The sequence below is a fragment of the Scomber scombrus genome, chromosome 12 (genome assembly GCF_963691925.1).
Source record: "Scomber scombrus chromosome 12, fScoSco1.1, whole genome shotgun sequence".
Classification (NCBI taxonomy): Eukaryota; Metazoa; Chordata; class Actinopteri; order Scombriformes; family Scombridae; genus Scomber; species Scomber scombrus.
In genome coordinates this window covers 1,722,541-1,735,155 of record NC_084981.1, presented here as the reverse complement: position 1 = coordinate 1,735,155, position 12,615 = coordinate 1,722,541, and the positions used below count along the sequence as shown (strand labels likewise).

The window sequence follows — 12,615 nt, the reverse complement described above, 5'->3', positions numbered from 1 at the left end:
TTCACCAGAGCAAGCGGCATGCTGTTCCCAGCCCTGACGAAGAAAGGTGTCACTTCCCAAAGAGGCTGTACAGGCAAAATGATTCCTTGTATGAGACCTTTGGGCCATGAACCTTCCTTTTCGGTTTTAAATAAATGACATGTAGGAAATTCAACTGGATGTGCAGTTTTGTTCTACACTTCTATGCCAAAGCAATATCACCCTTACAGTTTCCAAGTGGCTTTTCAGGAGTATTAGAAAGCATCTTTTCATATTAGCGTCCTAACTTTTTCGTTTTCCGACATTTTCTCACAGCCTGACATCAAGTTAGCGTGGAGCCAAATATATCCCAGACAGCTTTAGAACTATGACTTCATGTTTTACTAGGCAACAAAGCTAAAGGTATTCTATGGGAATGGCTGACTCTTGTATATAGTTAATATAAAGAAGATGAGGATGAAGAATGAGAGCCTTTGTCCTGACCCTGTCTGCTAAGCTGTCTACTGCTCGGGACATTTCATCTTTTTAGTGGGCCTCTCTTTTCTCTGGGCTGGCTGGAATGAACAGGGGGAAAAGGTGTTTGATGACATGTTAGTTTGTCTAGATGAGATTTCTTTTTTTTGTGAAAGGCTCTGAACTCAATATCACTGCTGTTAGTGTTTATTAGTTCTCATGTGGAGGCTGGGACAGCAGAGGAGGACAGAGAAGCTCATGCCATTTCATCTTTTCATCATCTTACCTCACATGTGCTCCTCAAAACACTGTGGATGTGGATTCTTCATGTGGAAAGTGGAGGCCTTTATGTGTGACTGGGGATATTTGCAACAAATGAAATTTGAAAAATGATTTTTCCAGGTTTCAATAAGACGTTGGAGGAGTTTTCCCTCCCTATGACAGAGAGAAGTGCAAAAGTTCACCCCGTTTTATCCTTTGATAGATACACACCCTTTTGTAAATCCCCTTCACTGTTTGCACAACTGCAGCTGAAAATCCTTGAAGTGTGAAAGTGAATTTACATTGCATAGTGTTCTACTCTTCTGAAAAATCTGCAAATATGAACGGTTCAGGCTACAGAGCAGTAAGTGATTAATGCTTGGCTGGAAAGGTGATTGGACATGCTCCGCTGACAGTGCATACAGTATTTTCACTTTCCTGTCACCACATCTCTAAATGAAACCTTTGTCATTGAGTTTTGGAATAAAGTTCACTAAGATCTCAAACACACCTAAAACCACCTGTACAACTCATCAGGAAACTTGCAGTTCCAAGCTGTCTGATTAGGAAAGAGAAATCTCACTAAATCCAAATTAAATTAGTGTTACAGTTCAACATAATTTATAACTGAAAATGAGTTACTAAAGCCCAGCTTTATATAACATGGAGAGTCCTCTATGGTTCTGCACAAAGCTACAATATGTAGCAGCAAAGCTATTTCCTGTTTGCCAATCAGAGGTGACCATCCAAGCCTTGCACATTGTTTAAAACGTTAAACACAGAAACAGAATTTTTCTTCATTTGGTCATTGTTTGTAGAAGCAATTTTATAGTATGCAGGAATGATTTTATTTGTTAGATTACAGAAATATAAAGGCATCAGTATGCTTTAAATAAAATGCTTGTTGGACATTAACAGCATCTGAGACACCTTTACAGCCACACCATCCCAACATCAGACTTAAGGGGAGTGGGGACAATTTGTGTAACTTTCCAAATTAGAGGAATTAAAATATTTTAATTTCTTTCTCAAGCTACCTCATGTTTTGAGCGTGCATCTGAATTAGCACAGTTAATTGTCGTGAGACTACAGGGACAGGAGGTGTGTGCATCTGGTGATGGATCTGTGTAAAGGTACATTTACCTGAGGAAGATCCCTGGGCAGACCATTTGTCTGCTTTGTTTCTTTTAACCATGAAGGTGCTCTTCCCCTTCATTTACCCAAATAGTAGTAGTTATCTAAACTCACAAAAAACACTTCTCCTTCCCCCCTCCCCATCCCACATCACCAACATCTGAACACAATAGCCAGACAGACAGAAAGAGAAAAAAGTCATTTAAGAAAGGTTTCCAGGCATCAGAGGATTTCTGAATTGATCCCTGTATAGTGAATTGAATGTTCTTCTGAGATTTGTTCACCTAGATCTGCCTCCCATTTATTCTTGATCCTAACCCAGCCTCTGTGTACTCAACAAAAACTCAACCAGATTTGAACCATACTGTATCTTAACTGTAGGGGTAGCAGATTGAGGATTTATTTGTTCCAACTCTTTTCCTTTTGATGGGAACCATCAAAACAAGTGAAAATGGATAGTTTGAACATGTGAAAAAGTTCCACTCTCTCTTGCTGCTTCAGCCTCAATAATTAGTTTAACACTCCTTGCAGCAGACTTTAAGGACAACCTCCTTTGGGGCACAACATGCTCACTAGGCCTTCATGTTTCTCTTCCAAAACTGGCTTTGATATGTTTCTGGCTACATCTGTTGTCTCATGGCCTATATTTCCTCTTCCAGTGTAACCTAACATATTTCCTCAAATCTGTCTGTGGCGCTCACCAAACAGAAGCATGACAGCCGACACATTTGCACTGACCACTGCTGTGTGTTTACAAGAGCAACCAGAGAGGCAGGGAATCTGAGAGAGCAAGGGGAGGCTGTGGTGGGTTTTTTGGATCTGGATATTTTCAGAACTGAAATTCCACGGGTTATTCCTGGATCCAGATCCTGGGAGAGAGTGTCAAGATGGCTGCCCACCTGCCCACCACACTAGTTTACTCTTTGGAACACAAAAGGTCAAGTAAGCTGAGAATAAAGGGGACATGACTAGGGTTGTTTGTAAGGTTTTTTGAGTTATTGCCTATCCAGAGGTGAAAGCCATGATGTTGCAGCATTCAAGAAGAGCACTCGCACACTTAGGCCTGGCAACGCTGTTTGTTTTCTGTTCATTATTTGCTATTACAGCAAAGTGTTTGATTGTGTAATTGCTTTAAATAAATGCAAAAGCCAGTGTTGACTAACTGACTCTAACAGGAGCAGGAAAAGGGAGACGCCCATGATTTTGCATGTTGGCATGCAATATTAGATCTCCATTTCCGGCCATGTCTGACCGATGCCCTTACATAAGCAGAAACAACAGGTGTTAGCAATAGTTAGACAGCATTAAGCCCAGTAGACGAGAAGGCTTCGCATACATACAGCACATATCAGTGCAGTCAAGTAACTTCCCTTTTAGTGTGTGTGTGTTTATGAGTGTAAAGTTTGTTTCATGTTGTGTCCTACTGCTTGTTGCACGTAAAGCTGTTGTTTCAGCAGCCCCTCGTCAGGCGCCACTTCATGCGCTATATTTGAACTCTCTTCCCCCACACCTCCCAAAGTGCCTTTGGACCAAGGTGCTCCATAGTGTGTCCCCTGAGTGAGCAGCTCCAGCCAACAGGATGTGATGGCAGGCCCAGAATGCAAAAGGAATTTTGCCTCCATGTTTGCTTTCACCAGTCTTGCATGCAGAGAAGGATTAAACTTACCCTTTAGGGATTGAATCGCCACTACAGGAATGAATGGAACAGCCGCCCTGATATAAATGAGACTTCAAGATCAGAATCCTATTTCAAAGCATTAAGTTTACAAATGATGACATTTTGATGCTTATAATGTGTGCCAGTTTAGGCGGCCCTTGCTAGTTTAAAATTATACTCATTCAAGTGTCAGTGATGGACAGAACAGAAAGTGTGTTTTAGTAATAACAAGTCTCTCAGTTCAGTTTGTAATGACATGTATCAACCACTGGGGGCACAGCTGAAGGCACAGCCAAACAACATGTGGGCTGAGAGGATTCTTTGTGAGATATTGGTTTAATATAGATTAAAGGGATGGCTTTACTTTTGCATAGCTGTAGGAAGTGTCAAGGCATCATCCATATTTTCATACAGTCAGTGGTAGTATACTGTAATTCCAACCATTTTGAATTGCATTTTACAAACTCCTCTTAGAGATTTAATCCAACCAACTACAGATTTGGTCAGTGTCATCTAAGGACCTTTGCGATGAATTAGGAAGTTGTTGTAACTCCATCGTCAAATCTGTATTGCTATATTAAAGACCCACTGCCTAGTGACAGCAGGAAATAAGTGTTATTTTACAAAGTTACCTTTATTTACATGACATTTAAACTGTGTGGTCTAAATTTGATATGCAGCAACATAAGCTGTGTCCCAATTCAGGGGCTGCATTCTTCAAAGGACGTGGTCTTCCAGCGCTTGTCCTTCGTAGACCACGAAGGCGTGAGCCCGTTCATCGCTACTTGCAGCTTAAATTTGGATTTATATTTCATATTTATAGTTACTAGACCATCTTAGTGTGGGATTTTGGTTGGACATTTGTTTGCCCCCAGGTCTTTGTAATGAAAAAAAGTGTTTGCCCAGTCAGCCCAAGCTGAAGAAAATGACTTCTCAAGTTACTACAAGAATCTCAGAAGAAAAATAACAGGAAAAGAGAGAATAATGTCCAGGACCAAAGGGGGGAAATTGTCACCCTCACTGCATGGTGTGTTACTCATGGATATTTTGGCTCATGTCAAACCTGTCTTTGGGGCTGGGGAAGTGAACAAATGTTCTGCACTCCCTTTAGCCAGTTAGATCAAGTCATTCATGCTGAGCCTGTATCTTTCCCTCTGAAGAAATTGAATTTATGACATATCTTTTGACTTTGGGCAATGTTATTCTTGGAGTTATACTAAAACAGAGAGCCCCTGGTTGATTTTCATTTATACCAAGCAGTTACTTATTCAGAATGTCTATAAATCCCTTTTTTCCCCGTAAAGTGGCTCTTTCCTTTGTTCCAACTGCTTTCATTTTATAAGAGTGCAAAGTCAACAAATTGAGCTGACAGCAGGCTTCTAGGCTGGGATGGACTTGTCTGAGGAGCAGACAGACTAAACCTGCCACAAAGATAAAGCAGGGGATTCAATTTGACATTTCACAGAAGAGATTTGTCATTAGTGATTTTCCCCACCTTGCTGTGATTGACGTAACGACATGTTTAGTGACCCCTGTCTGGATTCAACAGTAATTGATTTTGTCAGATGACTCGCGGCTCTCTGGTTGTGCTCATGAAAAGGTCAAGGGAAGCATAGTGGGTTTTTCTGAAAGGTCTATTTTACGGGGCTGAGAATGAGTCATGGCTACGGGAGTTGTGAAGCCTGGTACAGTTCTGGTAGTGGTCAATTCATGTGACATTTGAGTCTCTCTTAAATAAGCAATCTAAATTACAGGTTCCACGGACAGTGACACCATTACTAGTTTTAGGACAAAACTACAAAGTTGACACGGGCTTAAATGGTGTCACAATACCAATTAAGCCCATCCCAGACTTTTGACTTCTTTCATAAAATATCTTTACTTTATATTCCATAATCTACATGAACTAATGAATACATTTTCAAATGAGAGATACATGTTGCTTTATAAGAAATGATCTCTCTAATAAATCATGTCAGTATCCATGAAAAACAGCTGGACTTAGATGTTGGTGTTTAATGGGAACACTTACCCTAACAACTGGAAACATTGGTTAGAACATTAGAAAAGTCAAGTAGTTACATTATCACATTTTAAACAGGGTAACTATTAATCTGTAACCTATTACATTTCTAAAGTAACCTTCCCAACCCTTGCCGTGAACCACTGATGAAGGCTCACAAAACATGCATTTATATATTAATTTTAGGATCACTACAAACGGAAGGAGGATGTATTGATTTAGACCATATTGAGACTGTAGCTTTCCACAGAAAAAGATTAAGATGAGAATGATTACACATGCATTAATGTTTAATAGGAGAATGAAATTAATGAAGATAACATTGTAGTATATTCAGGATTAATAAAGTATCTATCTATCTATCTATCTATCTATCTATCTATCTATCTATCTATCTATCTATCTATCTATCTATCTATCTATCTATCTATCTATCTATCTATCTATCTATCTATCTAGCTATCTATGTAGCTATCTATCTAGCTATCTATATCTATCTATCTATCTATCTATCTATCTATCTATCTATCTATCTATCTATCTATCTATCTATCTATCTATCTATCTATCTATCTATCTATCTATGTAGCTATCTAGCTATCTATGTAGCTAGCTATCTATCTATCTATCTATCCATCTATCTATCTATCTATCTATCTATCTATCTATCTATCTATCTATCTATCTATCTATCTATCTATCTATCTATCTATCTATCTATCTATCTATCTATCTATCTATCTATCTATCTATCTATCTATCTACAGTATCTATCTATCTATCTATCTACAGTATCTATCTATCTATCTATCTATCTATCTATCTATCTATCTATCTATCTATCTATCTATCTATCTATCTATCTATCTATCTATCTATCTATCTATCTATCTATCTTTCTATCTATCTACAAAGAATATCCAGTCATTACATCCCTATGCAGTGACTGACAATGGTTTATTATATTGATTTACATCATTTATATAAAGGCCAACATGATCAGCAGACGCACACCAGCTGATTTATCATTTTAACCTCATTCGTTCTGGGTGTTGGACTGCCTCAACAAAATAAGGTCTTGCTGCTTGGGCCAAGTGTCTTGCATTAATCTGGATTGGGCGTGGTGGAAATTCTTCAGGCAATATTCGTACTCCTCTGTTTGTTCCCGACTCAGGCTACAAATGATGATGTATATCTATCTGGCATCTTTCGCTTTCCTTATATCAATCCCAGGATTGATTGGTAGGCACACTATTTCCAATGCTGCCAGGGTAATGAAATGTTTTCAAGTTTCAAGGCTCAGTGTGGCAGTCCCCTGGGACCACACATGGAGCTTTTCAGATGCACAACGATCGAGATCCCTGAAACTGATACCGCGATTTATGCTTCGATGATTGAACATGGCATGTCTTTGAAAACAGGGACTAGTCTGCTGTGTTTGTGCCTTGTATGAGGAAAGAGATTATCCACATCAGTATGTTGCAACCTAGCTTTGAACTGTACATTTTGAAATTTAATTATACATTTCTGCATGAAGGCTATAGACACTGTTTCTATTTTAAGTTTACATTTCTTCACAGTTGTGTCTTGGAAAATAGGGCCTTTTAATGTTAGGGGCAGAATAGGAATCCACTGCTTATTTATTCCACCCAAGTAGGTTAATCTGACCCTGTTTATAAAATTCAACACTCTATGAAGCAGTCACAAGAAAGACGGTTGGGGTAATTGACTGTCTGTTTAAACATGGTTGTATACTGGACACAAATGACTGTATGTTATGTTGTCATAAACCATGAATCTAAATGTATTTTCTCTCTGTCTCTGTTTTTGTCTTGCAGGACCTCCAGTAAGTAGACAAGACATCTTATGTGACCTGCATGGGGTAAAGTAACTGGTTATTTTTGCATTTTGGTGTGAAGTAGGTCCACTTAAACTTACAGTATTTGGTGTCATTGTTTTGCCTTGTCTACATACATTTCATTGTTCTAAACTATGCTTCAAATTGCTTCAAAAATCCACACAGTTCTGAAGTCCATCCAGTTTTCAGAATTCACTGTTTTATTTTAGTTTTGAAGTACCTGGCCTGTGGTCATAGTCAATAAGTAGCGGTTAGCACTGTTTCCTCACAGTGAGAATATTCTAGGTTTGAATTGGCTAGCCAGCTGGGGTGTTGGGTTTCCTCCTAAACCGGTGATTCTTAATTGCCCGTAAGTGTAAATGTGACTGTGAATGGTTTTCTGTCTATATCTGTCACAGACTGGCAACCTGTCCAAGGTGTGCACTAGTGCTGGGATAGTCTTCAGCACAGGATAAGCAGTTCCACATCTCTGGTTAAATGCATGTGAACAGGTGAAATCAAGCCTTTGGTTGGAAGGAAAACCTCCTCATTCCTGTGCCTTGAAGCCACACAGTTTACAATGCTCCAAACATCTGTCTACTATGAGTTTTACGTTTGTGCAGCCATGTCAGTTTTAAAATCACCCCTGCCAAATATCCCTCCGTGGAAAATTTGAGGGATAGTTCTACAGAGGAGTTTTAAGGTACATGAGGTCAGACGGCGAGGCAGATTTTCCACTCTCTTACACTCACAGGATCTGAGCATTTTAAACTATGAGACATGGTCAGATTCTACAAGTCTCTTATGTCTTACTTAAACATGCAAAATACCTATAGCTTGGATAAGGCTCATTGGTTGGGGGGGGGGGGGGGTTCCAATGCTGAGGGACTATGCAGGTTGTAGTCTTGCATGATGATGTCTGACACAAACCACTCTGGCTGGATTTGTGTATGAAGCTCCCAGAAAGAATCACTTACTCAAGGAATAGCTTTGGTGTCAAACCTGGAAGTGGAACAGCCGAATCCATCCACATGTTATGCAAAATAGCAGGGAAGTAACAGGAAAGTACAATATAGGTGTGACTACTAGTGCTACTTGGTTACTAAGTTAACTCAGATAATTTCACAACTAAAAAAACAAATCAAATATCTTTTGTTGAGCCAGACAGAGCATGGTTGTACAAAAAATGCTTGGTGCAACACAGTTGATAATAATATATGGCACTGGTCCCTCAAAGTCAGCTCTGTTTGGAGTTGGTGACTGGAGTCTGTACTCTCTTTATGAAATAAACTATAGTCAAGGAAAATGTGTTATAGAGTAGTACGATGATGTTTTCACGAATACACTATCCATTTATTCTCTATTGCTACATATTTCCATTCAGGGCCACAGAGGCGGTTTCATATCTTAATCTGCACAGGGTAATGTGCAAGGAAAACTAATTGCCTGGTTGCTATAGTACATCACACGGCTAACACATTCACGGCTAACCTTTATCTCCATAAAAAAACCTACTCCAACTGTAAAGTGACATGATAGGTTTTTTTTTTTTAAAAGACTTGAAGCTGCTGTGCTGTTGTTCATATACAGTAATAGACCATGACCATTATAATCAGGGACTCGGCCCTGTTAGCCTTTGGACTTTGCTTTGGGCTTGTGTGCATGTAACACACTTTAAAATAATCATAAATGATGGGAAACACCCTCTTATTCTGATGAAGCTGAACAGGATACCAACAGGGGTCCCTCCAGAGACTGTCAGTCACAAACTCAAAATACAGTAGCAGAATTTACAACATCCATTTAAAACAATTATAATGTACACTGTACACCTAGCTTCACAAAAGGAGGTCTTCCTATTCACTGATGATTAATATCTAATGTTCTTTTTGGGGTTTTTTTTGGTGTTCAAGTTCAGTCCTAGGGTAACAAAAAAGTCAGCTTCTGGGTAAAACAACACCAGTAAGAATAGAACAACAGTAAATTAAACCTTTCTCCTATACATCCCAACTCAGTTCTTATTGAGCAGCGGTGTACCCTGGGGACCATACATCCCACGTACGATAGCCAAATATACCCCTCTCCCCCCCCTCTCTTTCCTCGACTTCCCATTCATTCAGCAGCACTTTACCAAATGGGAGCCACATGTTGTGAGGTTACTGTGTAATTCAAGTGAAGGGTTCCTTCCGGCAGTGGGTGACCTCTACCCCCGACAGACGGCCCCTGGAGAGCCAGTAGCGAACTGGCAGGCACCTATGTGCAGCATGTTCACACTCAGCACCTGGCCATGCACCTTCACGCACTGCCCTCTGACTGCCAGCCTGTGTTAGTAGAAATAGTGTTCATCTGGGTAGCTAAGCACAAACCACACTCACCTAGAATCCTCAAGACTGAAGTATAAGTAAATTACTATCACATGGGTGAGAGTAGTGTATGAAATTAGGCTGCAAAAAGGACCTACAAGATGTAAAATTAAAAGTAACCAACACATTTGCAGCTGTAATTCATTTTCAACTGTGTCCCTACTGGCTTCCATGTTGGGTCTAATATTGAGTTTTAAGGTGATTGCATATGAGCTAAAGCAAGTAAACAATGAAACGTACGCCAATATATACGCATATTTTAGTATCAAACAGCTTCTTATTATCTGGAAAAGTGGAAGTGTTTATCTTTGTAGCTGTGTAGTTCTTTTTTTTGCTTTCTCTCTATGAAGTTTAATTGACAGTGACGTTGCCAAGTTGTAGTTTGATTAACATCTGTCAATCGCGTTCTGTTACAGAACTGTAAAGTACATTCTGTGTTGTACTTTTCTAAATCTGAGGTGGTCTTGTAATGTCCTTCTAGTTTTAAAAAATGTGTTTGTTATCATGTGATGCATATGTCTCACATACTGTTCAGGGTCTAATTTGACCCATTTTTGTATTCGAGAGAAGAAAAAGACACCTTAAAAACAGAAATGTGATGATCTAATTTGACCCAGAATATACAAAAATGGAAATATTTCAACTTTCTAAAAATGTTTTTGTGCAGCTGATACGCATTTTTGTTGAGTTTTTGACTCTTATTTCTTCAAAAATACTGTTGAATAACTTTTAATTTCATTCATTGAAAGTGTTATGTTCTCCAGTGTTATGTAAAGTTGAATCACTCATTCATGAGAGCGGATAAACAGTCGCAGGTTAATTACGTCACGCGCTGGAATGCGGGAAACAAAACAGTCTCATATAATATACGTCACGCGCAGAATGTCTCCGGTAAAAAATAAATAAATATATATATATATTTGCGATCGGCTTTTCTGATCTGCACTTTGAGAGCACACCGATCAACCTGTTTAGGATCAATATCGGCCGATAACGATCTGCGGCCGATCGATCGGAGCATCCCTATTAATGACTGATGATATGATATTCATGAATGATGAAGTTTTTGTTTGAAGATGATGGGGTACTGTGTGTGTGTTTAAAGTACAGAGCAGATAGAAACAGGAAGTACCTGGGGTCACACTGCTTCTTTTTTTTTTTACAGAGAACTGTAGTGGGTTAATTGGCCATTTGTACGTGAGGAGCTTTCTCCTCAGCACACCTCTGAAGCTCAGCAGAAAGTAGTGGATTTAGCTATTTATTGGGGATGTTAAGCTTGTTATGATCATATGTGTGGAAGTGTATTATTCTGCATTAAAGGTTTCATTTGGAAGTTAATCATCAGATTCCAGCAGCAGTGCTCCACAAGCTGCAAGCCACAAGATGGATTTTCACTGGAGTATTCCTTTAAAATGACTTAGTAACATTTGTTCCATAAAGCTGGACAAATAATGCATAACACATAATGAATTCACATCGCAGCAGCATTTAATAGACAATTATAGTTTTAATAATCCAAGCCAGTAAGCAAAAGCTCAGATAAATGTTTGAAATTCCTTCCATCCAGAATTATTGATGTAAGAGGATTATTGATGTAAAAGACTTCCCTTTAGTCGCAGTCAGCCAGCAGTCGCCCACACACTCACACATACATACACACACACACACACACATGCACACATACATACACACTCTCTCTGGGAAGTGCTGCACTCTCACTGGACTCCTCATGGAAGAATATTGATGACATGCCAGAATTTAAGAGCAGGCAGTTATCATTCAATTGTCAGTGCTTCTGCAGCTTTTTGGAAGCTGTCAAGAGTTCCTGTTTTGACTTCCAACCAATTAGACTTCCATCCTTTTCTTAAGAGCCGCTCACACAAAAAGCACTGATTTGTGTTCCGCTCGCTCGGTGAAAACAAAACACACTTGACTTCTGACAACGTGCTCATTCTTGTGTTTGGAACTGGAATCACTAAAAGCCTTTGTATTATAGCGAATAGTGAATTGTTTTTGATGGAAGCCACTATCCTAATATGTTATGTCCACTTTAGGAAGGAATTCAACTAGGGTGAGGCTAATTAGGAATATAGTTTAGGGTTTATTATGCAGAGACATAGTAGAGCATGCACTCTCCCAAAACCTTTGCATGAGTCTTTGTGGTGAAATGACGAAACTTTGTTCTAAATATGTTGAGAAAACCCCTTGTGTTGTGTTAAAATATGATTTATTGAATGCCCGTCGACAAGAACTTAAAGAGGCATGTTATTGCATCAACAGCGTTCTTTCTGTGAGCTGTCATTGAGCCGAAAAGGCCAAAATACATTTTTTTTTCTATGAAATAGTCAGATCAGTTCTCTCTTATTCATCCTAGTCTGGCCTGGCTCAATGCGGCTTTCTTTCATGTTGTTTTCTTTATCTGTAAAATTTACTCTATCCTTTGTGTACCATCCTTCTCTCACCCCTTTCTCAGGGTCCTCCTGGACGAGCAGGCTTTCCGGTAACTGTCTTTTTAACTTGTGTCTTTGTGTGTCTCTGTATATCTGCATGTGTAGATACTGATCACTGCAGTATTGGTCTCTCTGCCTGCCCTCTACTGAGTAGTTGCATATTGTATAGTATAATTAGATACCTGCTGTTATGACATGATGGCCATATCATAACCATGTCTCCTACAAAATACATCTATTAATCACTAATTCAGTTTTCGCCAAATATTTTCATGGGAAAACAACTTCTGCCTGGAAGTGAGGCTATGCAACTTTTAAAACAATTTAAAGTTGAATTTATAATAATTATAATGAATAATAATTGATCTGGTGCACCCATTAGCTTTTGGTGGCTAATGTTAGCTTCTGTTAGCGAACTCCACATATTGCTGTAAAACTGATATTACTGAGTCAGTTCA

General features: G+C 39.1%; 1 protein-coding gene across 5 annotated transcripts in view; it reads left to right on the top strand.

Annotated features, from left to right (window-relative positions):
• col13a1 (collagen, type XIII, alpha 1) overlaps positions 1-12,615 on the top strand; it is a 130,062-nt gene that overhangs the window by 57,345 nt on the left and 60,102 nt on the right. For all 5 annotated transcript variants that reach the window (XM_062429866.1, XM_062429864.1, XM_062429868.1 and 2 more), the window contains exon 3: positions 7,346-7,389. In XM_062429866.1, the coding sequence (XP_062285850.1) occupies positions 7,346-7,389 (44 nt within the window). The remainder of the gene's footprint in view (positions 1-7,345; positions 7,390-12,615) is intronic.